Below are 18,585 nucleotides of genomic sequence, written 5' to 3'. Positions count from 1 at the left end.
CTAGAGAGGGGGTTGTAAAAGTAACTTTACATATCAGAAAGGAGGAGACTTGTAAATGGCTGCTGTTCACCATATGGAATTTCCATACGAATGAGATACATGAATTTCTATTATCCCCGAAAGCCGGCTTGCCAGCTCTCTGGCACCTCTATTCAGGTGCTGTTAAGGAACATAGAATTCATGCAAGACTGAAAACAGCACACCGGAAGCCTCCTGTTAAATGTATCCTGACATACAAAGGCATTTTCAATTGCACAAACTTCGATCATATTCAAAGTATGCTTCTTCAGTGACTTTTGAACATATAAAATAAGCCTTTTCCTATTAATTTCAAAGGTGATGATTGCTCATTCATATATTACTGAATCAGGGAATATAGAATCTCATTAGAGATAGAATATAATGAAGAATTCCCATATTCATTATGGTAGTTTATCACTTAGATGTGGGGTAGCTGGGAGAGAGCATAAAAGGGAGGGCCTGAAGAGTGCATGAGAAAATTTATGGCATCTCACCCATCTTATGTGGAATTCCTAAAATCCAACCTTGGTTCTTTTCCTTTGTTCCACAGTTTGGGCCCTAGTCTCTTCCACCATCTTTGGACCCACCCACATTGTTCTGTTTATTCTCCTGCCACCTTGGAAGTAAAAGGAGGCTTAGGTCTGATACTGTAAATCAACATAGTCAGCCTACATACATCCCTGCTTCACTACTGGGCATTTCTGTTGTCTGTTTGCTTAGTAGTTTTTATTAGATTTTCTTGCTGGCTTTATCGATTTGATATGGTAAAAATTGGTAATTACCTAAAAAAAGATAATTTTTTATTCTTTTGCCCATGAAAACCTATTTTTCTGGTTATAAGAGTAATATATGGTCACTATAAAAATTAAGATGATGTAGGATGTGAAAAGAATTTGGAAATCATCCATTTATATATGTTATTTTGCAACTTCTTAAAATTGGGCAATATCATAGCATATCCAATATCATGGGATCTTTTCATGTAAAAATATATGTATTCATAGCATCACTAGAAATTCTGTAATTTATTGCAATACTGGAATTATATCATAATGTACCAATCCCTTGTGTCATTATACATTTAGCTTGCTCTTAATTTTAAAAATTATGAAATATTGGAAACACAGAGTAGAGTAGGGAAACAACAGAATATCCAGTATACCTACTACTTAGATGCGAATATTTTACCATTTTTTAAAGAAGGAATAAAGTGTTACCAATACCACTGAAACATTCTTTTTATCTTCCCAATTAGGTTCCCTTATCTTCCCTCTCATCGATAATCATTACCCTGAAATTTATGTGTATATTTTCCATTTAATGTTATGAAACACATTACCTTATAAACACTGTTGTGCCTGCTTTTATATGTTTCATGAGGCTTTTAAACTTGCCTTTTTCATCCAACAATGTATTTGAAATTCATGTTATTATATAGTCAATTCATTTCAATGAATAGTACTTCATTTTATGACTATGCCACAATTTACTTTTTTATTCTTTTGTTGGTAGATATGTAAGATGCCAGTTTTTAGCTATTATAGTGTTGCACTGAATATCCTTAAAAATATCTCCTTGTGTACAGCATAATTAAAAGCTGTTTCACACTCATCAGATCAGTGAAAAAAAAAAAGTCTTATCAATGGCTGACAAGGAAATGGGAAACCAAGTATTCTTGTGTATGGCTGGTATATGAACTTCTGACCACTTTGGAGAGATTGGTAGTATCTTCCTTCTTTAAATTAGAGTTTGCCATGGTGAAATAATTTATTTTTTCCTATACTTACTATATTTCTTGTTTCATTTAATAAAGAAATCAGTGATCATCATCTTTGAAATTAACAGAAAAACTAATACCGATACCAACACTTATTATTTTGTATTGCTCTCCTTACTTTTATCTGTGTACCTGTACCACCCCTTCTTGCTATTCACCTTTCTTTTTGAATACTGCATACTGAAATAATTTCAGTAGTTAGGGTCTGACCATTGCTATCAGTAATTTTAAGTTCTGACCCCCTTAATCAGCCTGATAACCAGATTATATTCAACTTTAGTTAACTAGATTGTGCTCAACTATAACTGAGTTATTGTAGAAGGAAATGACTACCCACTCCAGTATTCCTGCCTGGGAAATCCCACAGACAGAGGAGCCTAGCAGGCTACAGCCCATAGGGTCGTAAAGAGTCGGACACGACTTAGATACAGAGATCATGACTGACTTGTGATAATGACAAATTGCAAACAGTTATGACAATGACATATTACTCAGGATTCACTTTTGTTTGTAAAACTGAAGGAGAATTTCTTTGCTGTCTCTTAAGTTTTCACAGATTTACTTTCTGTATTTGTTTCTGAACTTTTTGTTATCAAAGATTTTGTTAAGAACTTTGTAATTGATTAACACATTTAAAGCTTTTATGTTCTTAGAGGATTTGCCAAGTACTACAGACTATAAAATATGAATAAATATTCCTTACTGATGTGTACTGATTATATGGCAATATAGAAGACCATCTTAAAGGACATGTAATTACACTATAAGCTCAATTCACTTAAAATTCCTCATTTTAATAAAGAAACCATCTTGTTGGATATATCAAGTCCTACAAGTGTACCAGTCTTTTGAGCTTTTAATTTTCCACTTTGTTGGTTCACCGTATGTGTGCTAAAGTCACTTCAATCATGTCCAAGTCTGTGATACTGTGGACTAGAGCCTGCAAGGCTCCTCTGTCCATGGAGGTTCTCTGGGCAGGAATACTGAAGTGGATTGCCATGCCCTCCTCCAGGGGATCTTCCTGACCCAGGGATCAAACCTGTGTCTCAGTATGTCTCCTGCATTGGCAAGTGGATTGTTTACCACTAACTCCACCATGTAAATCCCTGTTGATTTGGACTGAAGTGACAATTTTTACTTTTTCTTAAGAATGATAGTGGTATGAGGGGGTATGCTGGTGAAATAGTATGCAACCTGTTACTAACTAAAAAGCATTGTCCACCAGAGGGCGCAGTGATTTTGTTTTCTAAAATGTCAAAATACATCCCCTGAGTGAAGCAATATCTCTACATGCTGAATGAGAAGCATGTACTGGGTGGACTTTTCCTCATAGAGCTTGAGATTTATAAAATCAAAATCCTGGCAAATAACTACTTCTATGTTAAGTAAAACTCAAGGCAACAATCTTTACATTTTTATATACTATGTTGTTATTTTTAAGAATTAAATTTGATACTAGAATTAAATCTGCCCTTAAGTTTTAAAAGATAGGTTCTGGAAAGAGAAGAAATATAGCTTAGTAGCAGCATGTCAAAATTTTGTTGAAAGGACTGTAATGTGTTTGTCAGAAACCTAATTTGGTTTTATGGTGCATCAGTCGACATGTAGTATCTAGAAAAGGTTAAAGTGTGATATTTCCTGTCTGTTGTTGTATTGGTCAGATCACTTATAGTAGTAGTATTAGGTTTGGACACTAGATTGAACTATAGTAAAGTTTAAGAACCAAGTCAGACATCACCTTTTCTGTTACTGCCTCACATAGAATAATTTTCTCTGATCTGTGCATTTGTACTGCATGTTGTTTTTATTTTGTTTTATCTTATTGAACTTAAAATAATGAGTAATGGTTAAGGGGTGTTTTACTGCCTAAGAGGAGAGTAATCTCCAGCAGTTTGTGAAAAGGGAATTAAATGTGCCTTGTATGTGAAAGTTACTGGTAGATTTTAGAATAGTCTAACAAAGCATTAGAGAAAATGGTAGTGGATCTTTTTAACATTCTAGAAACAAATTAATCTGTCACGCATTAGGAAAACGTTAGCTGATAAAGTCTGATTGATCAGTGTGACTCTTTTTGTCTGTGTTTGAATGTAAAAGTTATGACAGGTTCCATTGACATCTTTATCATTTGAAATGATTGTATTAAATTTTGGAATCAACCTTAATTGCCTTTTAGACTTAACGATTTGTTCATTTTTGTAAATATGCATTTCTCTTCTTATTGCCCATTTGTTCTTCACCTGTTTTTTTTTTTTTTGTCCAGCAGGGGGAGTATGGCACAGTGGTTGAGAATGTAGGGTCTGGAGCCAGGCTTCCTGGGATTACATGCCTGCTCTGTGTAACTTAGACAAGTTACCTAACTCTTTTGAGACTCAGTTTCCTCCTCTTTACAATAGGGATATAACAATAGGAGTTACGTCATAGGGTTATTGCAAAGATTAAATGAATTAGGGCATTTAAAGGGCATAGTGCCTGACACACAGTGCTCGGTGCCATGGCTCAACAAATGTTAACTACCTGCTATTACTGCAGTTATTAATTATTAATAACTTCAGGTATTCACTAACGAAACAGCTCACCACTTTTTGCTCTTCATGCTTTTACTTTTATATTCTTACAAAGGGAACGATGCTCTGTTCCCTTGCTGTCAGCATTTTTGTTGACATTATCATTGCATGTACTCTCCTTACCCTAGGTCAAGAAGATTCCCTGGAGGAGAACATGGCAACCTACTCCAGTATTCTTGCCTGAAAAATCCCATGGACAGAGGAGCCTGGTGGGCTACAGTCCATAGGGTCACAAAGAACTAGACATGACTAAAGATACTGAGCACACACACATACTCTTCTTAATATTATTCATTGTATAGGTGCCGTTCAGTTCAAACTGAAGGGAGAAAAGTCTAAGACTTTTCAGCCTGAAACAGTCTTTTAAATAAAACCATTTTATTAAATTCTCTGTCTCTTTTTGACTTCATTAACCGTGTAATTTATCAACCAAAGTAATTCTCTCATAACACTTACCCTGCAGTTTCACAGTTCTAAATACTTTGGAAGTGTTAAAATTATATTCAGTATGATTTTTAAGTTTAGATTATTTGAATATTCCAGTTAAAACATGGTAACCCAAACCACTTTGGAAAACTGAATTGCTTGGTGGTATTTACTAAAGCTTGAAACTCTGTGATCCAGCTTGATATCCTATGGTTCTTCTTCTTTGTACATAAACATCATGCACATGTGTTCATGAAAATACTTGTACTGAAAAGTTTATAACAGCACTGTTTGTAATAGCGCCTACTATAAATTACCCAAATGTTCATCAGTAGAATACATTTTGGTATATTCATACCATGTAATACTATAGAGAAATGAAAATGTAAGATATGCCAAATACATCTTAACAGTATGGTTGCTGAAGAGCAGGAATGAGTCTGAGAAATACAGTACTGAGAGAAAGAAGTCTAAAGAGAATCTGCTGTATGTCTGATTCTGCTTATGTCAAGCATAAAATTAGGCACAATCTAATCTAAGCTATTCAAAGTCCGTGTAGTGACATTGGTGATTGAATGGGGGGGGGGTGGTGGTGACTGACAGGGATGATGAAGGGAACTCCTGGAGTGCCGTTAATATCTGTTTCCTGATACAGGTATGTTCAGTTTGGGAACACTCATCAAGCTGAAAAACTATCTTTTGTGCTCTCTACTTCATGTATTGCCATAAAAGCTTTTTTAAAAATCCATAAATATATATACCACAAACCTATTCTGTTATACATTTGATGATATTGAGGTGCCAGTCTGAACGCACTATTTTTGTCCTGCCTCCTTGTTTCATCATCAGAGAATTACAACAACAATGGTAAGAAAGATGGGCATCCTCTCTGAGTCTCCCCGACATTGGTAGTTTTCTTGGGCTTCCTACATATTGGTGTAAACTGCCCCTGTCAGTAAATAGGGATAAGGAGGATCCTTGATCGCAGAGCAAGCATCCTTTTAATAAAAAGAAATTGCCTGTGGAGGAAAACTTGAGGCATATGGACCTGGAATAAAGCAGCACCTTCTTGGCCACTCTTTAATTTAAAAGACTAGAGAGTTCTGCTAAATTAATTGGCAAAATCCATTACACTGCCTCATAGACTTTGTGGATGAAATAAAATAAATTTTCACTGTTTTAAGTGACATATCTGGGGGAAGGATAGGAACTGATAGGCTATTTTATCAAGTTACTGTTTTTAGCATAGTCCACAGGAAAAATAGTATTTAATAATTTTAAGACCTGTTTTGGGGAATTCCCTGGTGGCCCAGTGTGTGCTTTCACTGCCAGGTATTCTGGTTTGATCCTTGGTTGGGAAACTAAGATCCCATGAGCCATATGCCCCCCCGCCCCAAAACAAAACAAAAACCTGTTTTTTTTCTTTTTAAGTTTCAGTTTCCATTAATGCAAATAGATTTTTTTTTTAATTTTTAGGTAATGTGTATTTAAGTTTTGTAAATTTCCTTATATCTAAAAATAATACATACACAAAATAATACATAACAGATTCATCAATACAGAAATGATTAAAAAGCAAAAGCCTTTTCCTGGTTCCACTCGTAGACCTTTTTGTGTTCCTGTACATACTATACATTTATTGATTCTAAAGTGAAGTTGCTCAATCATTTCTGACTCTTTGTGAACCTGTGGACTGTAGCCTGCCAGGCTCCTCCGTCTATGGAATTTTCCAGGCAAGGATACCTGCGTGGGTTGCCATTTCCTTCTCCAGGGGATCTTCCCGACCCAGGGATCGAACCTGGGTCTCCCACACTGCAGGCAGACTCTTTACTGTATGGGCCACCAGGGAAGCCCCATGTTGATATATTGATTCTAAGATTCTAAGCCCCATATTGATTCCAAGATGCAGTTTATTACCACATGTTTTAACATATCTTAAATTGGGATGTGTCTTTCACTTGTTATCCGCTAGATGGCGATCATGATGGAGTTGTCCTCACATAGGAAATTTGGTCATAGCTGTTCATATTGTCTTCACTTCAGTTGAGTTATATACCCTGTTGCTGCCACATGGCTTGAGTTTAATTTGCTGTTATAAGTGTCTTGGAAAGAACTGCACTATGTGATTTGGCTTTAAGGCAAAAAGTTAGTTTGTGTGAAGGCAGCAGGGAGCAAATTTAATATGACTGAAGTAAATATTCTTTGTTGGGAGGATAACCACAGTTTTGTTTCCTTGCAAAGTAAAAACCAAGAACTTTATGGAGTCAAGAAAGGGAGTTATTCTTTGAGTAAGTGAAGGTATGGTGTATTTTATTCCTGAAACACGTGCAAAAGCATTCTCTATCACAAGCCAGGCCATCCATTTAAGGCAGGAGAAGTTACCAAATCCTGTAGAATAGATGGTTGGTGCGACCAGTTCAGGTACCATACAGGACTGTTTTAAGATACTGTGTCAGAGCTTTAATTACTTAGTTCAATTCAGTCGCTCAGTCATGTCTAACTCTGTGACCCCATGGACTGCAGCACGTGAGGCCTCCCTGTCCATCACCAACACCTGGAGCCTACTCAAACTCATGTCCATTGTGTCAGTGATGCCATCCAACTATCTAATCCTCTGTTGTCCCCTTCTCCTCCTGCCTTCAGTCTTTCGCAGCATGGGTGTCTTTTCATATGAGTCAGTTCTTCGCATCACGTGGCCAAAGTATTGGAGTTTCAGCTTCGGCATCAGTCCTTCCAATGAATATTCAGGACTGATTTCCTTTAGGATGGACTGGTTGGATCTCCTTGCAGTCCAAGGGACTCTCAAGAGTCTTCTCCAACACCACAGTTCAAAAGCATCAATTTTTCAGCGCTCAGCTTTCTTTATATAGTCCAACTCTCACATCCATACATGACTACTACTACCATAGCTTTGACTAGGCGGACCTTTGTTGGTCAAGTTACAAAATTACTCACTTCTTATAAATGAATTTGAAGACTTTGATAATATTTTTATGTGTTTATTCAGTGTTTCACATCTATTGATTTTGGTTTTTCTTTTTTAAACTATTAATATGCATCTATTGATACACATTAATATACATTTCCGATGTCAAACCATCCTGTATTTTTGGGAGAGCAACTTGCTGTTTTTTTTTAAATTGGTAGTTATTTTGTGAATGCCTTTCAGTTTAATATGTATAGATTTATGTTATTCCTTTTAGTGATTCTATTATTTTCCATTGAAAGAATATATTATAATTTCTTAAATGGCTGCCATATTGATGTGCATGATTTCTGGTTAAAAAAAATGTAAGAGGGAACATCTTTCTACATACACCTTTATATACCCAGTCTAGTGTTTCTATAGAATAAGTTCCAAGAAATGCTGTGCATTTTCATTGTTTGATGAAAGAAAATCAATAGTTACTTTTTAAAAAGTATTCACTTGATTTAGAAATGTGAATCATTGTTGGAAAATATATCAACATGCTAAACAGTGGTTGTCTCTGGGGTGATGGACTTACGTGTGATTTTTTTTTTTTTAAGTTTAATAGTAAAAATGGAGTTAAAAAAAATGATTAGGAAACCAAATACTACTTAAGTAGTTCTGGGGTTGCAAGCAGTTGGCAGGTAGGAACTGTTGTAGTTGCCAGATAATTCATCTAGCATAATACAAGACATGGGGAGCAAATTCAAAAGATGTTTATAGAAGTAAGTTGAATTAATTTTTTTTTTTTTTAGTTCAACAGAAAACTTACTGCTATTTCTTTTTTTAGGGTTTTTTGATTAACTCAAAACCAGAGAATGCCTGTGAACCCATAGTGCCTCCGCCAGTAAGAGATAATTCATCTGGCACTTTCATCGTGTTAATTAGAAGACTTGATTGTAATTTTGATGAAAAGGTAATGTTTCTGTTTTCTTTTTTTGGTTACTGTTTGTTTAGCTAGCTAGTTTAAATTCTCTCTTGTTTCAGAAAGGATTTAAGAAAGTTTACACAATTCATTCAGATTAAATAAAGGAGTAAGGACAGAAAGAAAGTGAGGACAATGAAAGGAAAGACAAGAGTGAGTTTACTTAACTCTTATTCATTTACTATAAAATTTAAGCTTTTAGCTGCCAGTACAAAGAGGAAAACACCATCAGTTTTATGATTCGCCGTTTTACCTAATTACTATTGGTTCTAAGACTTTTCACGTGGTTTTTGGGCAACTTGAACTGTGGTTTAATAGTGGTCTTGCTTGATCTAACCTAGTAATGGAAATGTTAGTCTTTCACCCTCCAGTATGATTACAACATCCGTATCTCTATCTTTGTTGATACTGGGATTTCTCTTTTGTAATAAGCTGACTGTCACATGTATAAAGTTTGTCTCCATGAAGTGGATTAAGCTAGCATTTCAAATAGTTAAGAGTTTGCCATAGGACTTCCTTCACTATCATCAAGTCAGCTCTAAAGCTGTGAGATTTTAAGGTTTGTTTTTTTATTTGTTTTTTATTTATTTTATTTTGTTTTTTTGGTTTTTAATACTATCTTTAAAAAATCTGTTTTTGGATTGTCTCCTTATCAGGAGAGCCCGATTGAGGCCTGTTACTTTTATTGAACTATCTCAAACCTGAGTGTCTTACGTGTATCTTAGAGAACAAATGTGGGATATCATTTCACGTAGTTTCCATGCTTGATCTTAGATGATTTATCTGTTAAGTAAGAAAGGCTACTCTGACTCCTGCTGTGCCTGCCTTTTTGTCTCTGCTCCTTTCATTTCATGAAAGAAATTACACCTCCATAATAAACTTTTTAAATGAATAAAATAATAACTGTAAAGGAGTTTGAAAATGTAGAGCACTTTGTAAATAATAAATGTTGTTACATTGTATATTAGTTCCAAATTTAAACTCTCAATTGCCTTTAAATGGGAAATAGAGCTTGAAGTCAAATGTATTAGATTTTCTTCTCTTTCTAATTGTTATGCTTTTATAGTAGTTTGAATTTAAACCATTTTAAGATTTGATCTAGAACTAGCCTATAATAATTACAGATTGTTCCAGCAAAAATGAAATATTATTATAATATTTGATAGTTTCATGCCACTAAGAAATGAAAAGTAAGCTAATTCTGCTGATTTCAAGGTAATATTTGTCTTAGTCCAGTCTTTGGTAATTGGAAACTATAATATGTTTTATTTTTTTAAAGTAACTTTCTTTTTAGGTGGGCATAGGAGGTGTTCCACTACAACATTTAGGGAAATAGTGTCATTAAATATTTTTGGGGTAAAACCCAACTCAGGAATGGATAGGAGGGCTTGTTAGTCCTCTCATCCCTTCAGTGGATCCCCATCACATGTCTGAGTATTTCTAATGGAATTTCCTGATTTAGCTGATATTCTAGCTCATCACTTTCCACTTCCTGTCTTGAATTTTGTGCTGTAGCCATATGACCTACTGAAATCTCTCAACTTGCTGTGTTTTTGTACCTTCACACATATTATTTTCTCTGTCCAAGATCTCTAAGATGACCTTTATCACCTTTATTTATGACTGTTTCATCATTTAAGTGCTAGCTGAGACTGTTCTCTCTTCTGGAAGCCTTACTTTCCTTTCTCACCTCCCTCAGGCAGAACAAATCATTCCAGCTCAATGTGCCTTTATATCTCTTTATCACATTGTTGTTTTTTTATTATATATATTTCATTTATAGTACTCTTGCCTGGAAAATCCCATGGATGGAGGAGCCTGGTAGGGTGCAGTCCATGGGGTTGCTAGGAGTCAGACATGACTGAGCTACTTCGCTTTCACTTTTCACTTTCACGCATTGGAGAAGGAAATGGCAACCCATTCCAATGTTCTTGCCTGGAGAATCCCAGGGACGGAGGAGCCTGGTGGGCTGCCGTCTATGGGGTCGCACAGAGTCGGACACGACTGAAGCGACTTAGCAGCAGCAGCAGCAGCATTCCACTTATATGCAGGCTTACTATGTTTAGAGTTCATGTTTTAACTATATTTAAATATCTAATTTGTATTATAGTGCAAGTAGGAGAGCAATATAAGTTTGTTAAATCAAACAATGTAGTATAGTAAGTCTTCTACTTATGTGTATAATGTATTCTTTAAAAGCATGTGCATATAAAGAATATGTAAAAACATTTTAATTGAGGATTCTAATCTTAGAAGGAAAACATTAAAATTTTTCTTATTATATAACTCATTGTGTAGACATAGTCTTAATGGATAAAATTCTATTCTGTACATATTCTTTAACTTTGTTAATTTTCCTTCACAAATATACAACAGAATATATTATAGACATTTAATGTGAAAAATTTCTTACTCATTATTTCTAATGATTTCTATCTTTCAGTTTTATTAAATTTACAAGACATTAATTTACTGAGGGAGACATATTGATTGTAATTAAGATCTGGAAACAGACTGCATACATTTGAATCACATCTTTATCATTTATAGTAATGTGATCTTAGACAAGTTATTTTTATCTCTGTGTGCCTCAATTTCTTTATCTGTAAAATATAATTATAAATGTTCCTGATATCATAGAATTGTTATGTTATGAAGATCAAATGAAATAATCAGTGTTGAATGCCTGTCAGACAATGCCTTCCACACAGTAACTAGGCAGTAGTTATTAACCATCAGTGTTTTATTGATTTTTTCATTATTGGTAAAAAATAAAATAAGGGTAAAGATGGCAAAGATGCTGACTGTACTAGGCTGAGAGGTCCTGTAATCTACTGTCTGCAAGCTGGGTAACTAGGAAAACCTGTGGTGTAACTCAGTTAGGATCTGAAGGCCGGAGAACCAGGGGATCTCTGATGGTATAATCCTAGAGTCCAGAGACCCAAGAACTAAGAGCTCTGAAGTTTAAGGGCAGGAGAATATGGATGTCAAGAACAGAGAGAGGGAATTCACCCTTCCCTTCATCTTTTGTTCTGTTTGGAACCTCTAGGAATTTGATGATGCCTATTCACATTGTTGAGGGTGGATCTTCTTTACTCAGTCTACTGAATGAAATGACAAACACTTCAAAAGCCTCCTCACAGACACCTGCCTAAATATTTTACCAGCTGTCTGGACATCTCTTAGCCCAGTCAAATTAACACATGAATTCAGTTCTCACCTTTCAGAAACTGATCATTGGCTGATAAGTCACACTGTGATACAGTAACTCATGTCAACTGATGTGTAAAATTTTTAATTTGGCTTATAAAGGACAGTGTTGTCATGCCAGTGTGTAATGTATACAAAATAAGTTTCATAAATACACAAGCTTATGAATTACAGATCACCTGTCAAGGTAGGGTGAGTGGATAAAGATAAAGTCATCATGATTACTGGGAAAACAACTGGAATCTCATTCCAAAGAAAATTTCTTTTCTAATGGTGATCACTGGTGAACAGGCTATTAGCTTTATTAGCTATAATCTTCAGATCAGAAATCCATGACTGTACTTTTGGCTTCCAAATTGATGATTAAGTTCTGTAGTAAGTATGTTACAGAAACCAATCATTTACAATTTATTAATGGTACTTATCTTCTGAATTGCAAATAAATAGCTCTTTGTGGATACTCAATAGTGGTTCATTCATGTGTAGCAACAATTTTTTATCAATAAATTGACTTAAGAAAATAGTTAGAAAAAGAGCTCATTTTCTTATTCCTGATGTAGCATGCTAGGACTGAGTACTGACAAAAGCTTAATCCAGCACCATACTGTATGCTACAGTATATTGAGAATAGTTACAAGGTGGTTTTTTTGTTATGCCTCCTATCCAAAGTGTGATACCCAAATTATCTCAGACAAATGAGAACTGGCACCATCTTACAGAGCTTTCTTTGGTGAAAGGAGCCATTTCCATTGTAGATAACAGAAGAGAAAAGAAGTGAAAAATAAAATTCTCTCAAGATACTTCAAATGATTAATGGTGGTGGGTATTTCAAGGTTTACTTATTATAAATCTTTAGACTTTTTTTGAAGAAGAACATTATGTTGTAATTAAAGAAACCTAGACTTCTCTCATTCTCTCTTAAAAGTAAACAATGAGTGAAAGCTGTATGTTACAACAAAGGAGATGACAGATTTTCTACGCAAACTATCCCAAGTGGTTTGTGACTCAAGGTAGCTAATAAGATGCTGAAATGCAACTAACAGTTTTTGGAAGGTAAAAAATTGAATTGTTTGTAAAATTTTAAAATAGAGTACTGTTTTAATTTTTTTAAAAAATCTTTTGTCAAGAGAAGCACATTTGAGCCTTTTATTTAGTCTTCTTGCCCTGGAGAGATAATAGCAGAACCCATACTCAGAATTAGTATTTGGATATGTGGAACGTCCAGAAGGCCAGTAATAACTATTGATTACATGCTAGCTGCTTAATCTGAAAACAGTCACTTTTACTTACACTGACAAAAGCTGTAACTTCTGAAAATACAGCACTTTAGAGGAAAAGCAGAACAATGTTATTTTGTTTATCTTTGTTCACTTGTGCTTCACGATGACAAAATACAATTGTTTGGAAATGTTAGTTTTTGGCGAGTGTTTGAAATTAGGAAAACATTTCTGGCTTTCTGGTAAACAAATTAAGGCTTCATTAAAGCTTCTAGTTAGAAAAATGACTTCACAGCATTCTGAGGCAGAGAGTTCTCAAAAGACTTGAATTGGCATCCCAGTGGGAAATAACATTTAAAAATTTTTTGTAAAAATACTTGGTTATTTCAAGAACATTAAAATAATCACTTAAAATAGAACTTTTCTAAACTGCACAGATTTCTGTGTTTATAGCCAAAAAATCATTAGTTATCAAAAATCTGTTGCCATTGCAGTCCAAAATGTTTCTACCTTGTGGTTTTAATGCTAAGTCAACTTCTTCAAATAGTCAATTTGCTTTATTTCAGCTGAACTCAAGGGGAGTTTGGTAAACAGAAATGGTGTAGTGCTTGTACTTCTGTTGAATCTTATTACCGCTTAATGCTCTAGTGATTATTTTCGAAAAATGTAGCTAGCTGCAGGAGGCTGAAAGGACTTAGATATTATTCCCTCCATATATCAGGGAGGGGGTTCATTAGATGGAGTTACCTTTGGATTGTAGATGAATACAATCCAAGGAATACTTTGGTACTCATTTTCTGTGGGAATGTGACTTTTACAAAACCTGACTGGGGCACAAACCCCTACTTGACCTGACTTCTGTCTCTGTCTAAAGTCAAGTCACATCTGTACTTTGCCTGTCCCCTTACCTTAACCATGAAGAATTTACAAGTCCCAGTAGGTGCTGAGCAGTCTCTTCCCTTCTGTCTTGGTTTCTACTGAGTCCTTCATTTGAGTGTCTTCCCTGGCTTGTCTACCTGGTTTGTTTTAGGTCTAAGATGAAGTTTCATCTCCTATCTGCAACCTTCCATAATCTTCAAGGCAGAGCAGATCACTTCTTTTATATATTGCTTATTTAATCCTCTCTCAACCTCTGAGAGAGAAAAGATCATGTTCTTGTTTCTACAACTCAAATTCCTAATACATTGTGTGGCACTTGGTAGATGATTAATAAATATTTGCTAAATTTAGAATATTTAGAAAATCCTAATGGCTTACAATTAAATTTAAGTAGATTAGGGAATAAATAAACAGTATTATTGGAACATTCTGTTGGCTTCATGTTCATTTCACTTAATGTTCTTGGAATGCCCTTGGAAGTATTTCTAAATCTAGATGGTCATGTATCCCTCATTTTTCTCTGGGTCTAAATACTTTATGATAATTAAAAAATTAACATAAACATTTTTGGATTATTTGTATGATCTTATTATTATAATAACAAATCATAAAATTTTTGGAGTGAAATTCTGTCATCTAAAAAATAGGCATCTAGTTTTTCTTTCTAAGCTTACCTTTCATTCTCCTCTCTCAGGCCTCCAGGCTGATACAGTATATGGTATTCTCAGAATTGCACTTTTATTTCAGTAGTACTAAGCAAGTAGATATGAACTTAAATAGAAGTTAAACTCATATATTAAAGTCATCTATAATATCATTGTTTAAATTTTCATACTGTTTTCTATGTTTCTACAAAGTAACCTATAGTGTTTGTTGCTAATCTACTTTGAAATCCTGTATAAAAGATTTCACTAAAGAAACATGTTAAATGCTACTCGGTAGATGGAAGCATTTCTACCCATGTAGGATTTAAACAGCTCTGTGCTACTAGTGCATTAATTTATTCATTTCTTTCTTTCTTCCACCCTTTGGTAAAAATATCTGTGTGTTAATAATTAGGTTCCTTTATATACAAATTCATTATTAAAACAGCAAAACAAATTTTCTTCTTTTACAAGAAAAGTAATATTTAATGAAAGAAAAAGCTGAAAAACAGTAAATTACATGTACTTTACCCTAACCTAGTGAAAGCAGATAATGCCAGTAACTTCATTTACATAGCTCTTCAACACACATTCTTTTATTGGAAGTATAGTTGATTTACAATATTATATTGGTTTCAGGTGTACAACACAGTGATTCAAAACTTTTAAGAATTACACTCCCATTTAATGTTATTATAAAACATTAACTTTGTTTCCCTGTGCTGTACAATGTATCTTTGTTGCTTACCTGTTTTAATCCTATATCCCTATCTTGCCCCTTCCCTCTCTCCAATGGTAACTACTAATTCTCTCTATTTGTGAATCTGTGTCTCTTGATATTTTGTTATATACATTTGTTTCATTGTTTAGATTCCACACATAAGTGACAACATAAAGTATTTGTCTTGTTCTGTTTGAGTTATTTCACTAGCATTACACTCTCTAGGACCATCCATGTTTTTGCAAATGGGACGATTTCATTCTTTTTTCATTTTCAGTTGTATACTGCATCTTCTTTAGCCATTCATCTGTTGATGGACATTTAGGTTGCTTCCATACCTTGGCTATTGTAAATAATTCTGCTGCAAACATTGAGATACATGTATCTTTTCAAATTAGTGTTTTCATTTTCTTCAGATATATTCCCAGGAATGGGATTGCTGGATCATATGGTAATTCTATTTATAGTTTTTTGAGGAGCTTCCATAGTGTTCTCCATAGTGGCTGAACCAATTTATATTCCCACCAACAGTGTATGAGGGTTCCATTTTCTCTACATCATTGACAACATTTGTTACTTGTAAACTTTTTGATGACAGCCATTCTGACAAAAGGAGCTTCCCTGGGAGCTCAGCTGGTAAGGAATCTGCCTGTAATGCAGGAGACCTGGGTTCGATCCCTGGGTCGGGAAGATCCCCTGGAGAAGGGAACAGCTACCCACTCCGGTATTCTGGCCTGGAGAATTCCATGGACTGTATAGTCCATGGGGTCACAAAGAATCGGACACGAGTGACTTTCACTTTCACCTTTCATTCTGACAAACGTTAGGTGATATCTCATAGTGGTTTTCATTTGCACTTCCCTCATAATTAGCTATGTTGAGCATCTTTTCATGTACCTGTTAGCCATTTGTATGTCTTCTTTGGAAAAATGTCTATTCAGGTCTTCTGCCCACTTTTCAGTTGGGTTCTTTGTTTTTGATACTGAATTGTATGCACTGTTTATATACTTCAGATATTGACCCCTTATTGATCATATCATTTGCAAATATTTTTCTCCCACTCAGTGGGTTATCTTTTTGTTTTAGCAGTGATTTCCTTTGCTATGCAAAAGCCTTAAGTTTAATTCAGTCCCATTTGTTTATTTTTGCTTTTTATTTCTTTTGCCTTAGGAAGCAAATCCAAAAGAATATTGATCTGATTTATGTCAAAGAATATTCTGCTTGTGTTTTCTTCTAGGAGTTTTATGATTTCAGGTTTTAAATCTAGGTCTCAAATCCTTTTTGAGTTTATTTTAGTATATGGTATGAGGGGATGTTCTAATCTCATTGTTTTATATGTAGCTGTCAAGTTTTCCCAGCACTGATTATTTATGAGAATATCTTTTCTCCATTGTATATTCTTACCTCCTTTGTCATAGATTCCACACACATTGTTTCCTTTAAAATAAAGTTATTCAGATTATTCAGGTACACATTAAATGAAGAATGTCTAGTTAAGGAAGATGGAATCTAAAGAAAGAGGGAAAGATGGCTTATGTCACTGAATTCCTGTTAATGAGAGTGAAAACATCATTAGGGTCTAATACTATCTTCAGCGAAGTAGCTCTTCCCAGTGTGTACTGTAGTGATTCTGAAATATGTGCAAGAAAGAATGATGTTGGATTTCATCTTGGTAGGATTGCTTGCCACAGTTCTGGATCTTATTTCAGCAATTGCTTATTCCCTACTGTACTGTAAGGTTTCCAGAAATTTTTATCCTATAGATAGAATTAACAGTTTTTACATTATACCTGAATTGCTTTCTATTGTTCCATTTTCATCTTCATTGCTTTGATCATTTGAGAAAGAAATTTTACTTCTTAATTTCTTCTTACTTCTTCAGATGAAAGAACATAGCTACATTTTGACAGTTATCTCTGTCCTCTAAGTCCCCGATGAGTTTCTTTACTTCATCTCTTTCCCTTATAGGGAAAACAGTTTCTTTCCCTGTGTTAGATATCCAGATTGGGAAAAAGTGTAGTTTGTATCCAGGCCGATGGTTGAGTTATTGTTGCTTTCTGTTGGCAATTCTGAGAGAAAAGAAAATCAGTTTTCCAGAGAATTTTTTTTTTTTTTCAGTTGGCATTTGAAAATACTTAGAAGCAGAGTTACACTACATTTGCTGCAGAGGATCTTTAGAGGTTGGACAGTAAAGTAGTGCTCCAGTTCTCAGATTACGACTGGAAGTGCCAAAACCCACTGTACAGCCAGGGTGGACAGAAGAGGCCAGGCTCCACAACCACCCAGCATCTGTGTGATGCTTTTTTGACTTTTTACCTTTTGTGTTTTCAAACATAGCATAACACAGAAAAACTGTTCTTGATGTATGTATGTACAATTTAAGTTGCAATTTAAATAGTAAAATATCTGAGCACTCACTATTTAGCTTAAGAGAGACCTGTTACTTACTAACGTTAGTTAGTTAATGTTAATTACTTTAACCAGACTTCATTGGAGACTTTGTTAGGTAAATCTTTTAGATTTTATTTCATTTACAGATTATGTTAGACCTGTATTAATAGTTTGTTTTCGTGAAGGAACTTCCTATTTGGAGAATTTTTATGGTAATTTCAGATGTTTTAATAAAATGATGTTAAGTGTACCACAAAGTGACTGCTAATTAAAGCCACTCATTTTCTGTCCTGTGTTTGAAAAGTTTGTGATAGGAAAGATTCTTGGCTGAAGCCAGAGCAAATCCCAGCCAGCATTACTGTGCATTTCCTATCTCTTTACTAGAGATTCTTTCTTTTTTCCCCATAATATTTTTTCCCCCTCTTGCTTGATTCTAGCCTAAAAAAAAACCCCATGGGTGTATCTTTTCTCACTTAAGTTTCTTGGGAGTAGGACTTATATTTTTATGCAGATCTGTGTGCTGAGCTTACAGTATAGTGCTTGTGTGTGTTGTGTGTGTTAGTCACTCAGTCGTGTCTGACTCTTTGTGACCCCATGTACTGTAGCCCACCAGGCTCCTTTGTCCCTGGGATGGTGCTTAGCCCAAAATGAGTAGGCAGTAGAGGGAGGAGTATACTCAGAGATCTGTCACTAAGGGGCGCTGAGCACCAGCATTCTGATCGTAACTGCCTCGCCAGTTATTTTTCCAGTGCAGTATGAGCCTTTGTCATTACTTGGAAATTCCTAGTAGGCTGATAGCAAGTTTAGATTTATCCTTTTGTTTCACAATAATTTTTTCCAAA

General features: G+C 34.9%; 1 protein-coding gene across 6 annotated transcripts in view; it reads left to right on the top strand.

Moving 5' to 3' along the window:
- Nucleotides 1–18,585, top strand: part of RNF13 (ring finger protein 13) — a 124,904-nt gene that overhangs the window by 42,304 nt on the left and 64,015 nt on the right. For 5 of the 6 annotated variants that reach the window (XM_081569460.1, XM_081569459.1, XM_081569461.1 and 2 more), the window contains exon 4: nucleotides 8,547–8,672. In XM_081569460.1, the coding sequence (XP_081425586.1) occupies nucleotides 8,547–8,672 (126 nt within the window). Of the gene's footprint in view, nucleotides 1–8,486; nucleotides 8,673–18,585 lie in introns of all 6 variants that reach the window. The other variant, XM_081569465.1, reaches the window with a different exon arrangement.

This window comes from Giraffa tippelskirchi, chromosome 2, assembly GCF_054371585.1.
Source record: "Giraffa tippelskirchi isolate mGirTip1 chromosome 2, T2T-mGirTip1v1.2.pri, whole genome shotgun sequence".
In the NCBI taxonomy this organism is placed as follows: domain Eukaryota; kingdom Metazoa; phylum Chordata; class Mammalia; order Artiodactyla; family Giraffidae; genus Giraffa; species Giraffa tippelskirchi.
Note: the sequence above shows the minus strand (reverse complement) of the source record. Positions and strands in the feature narration are given on the sequence as shown.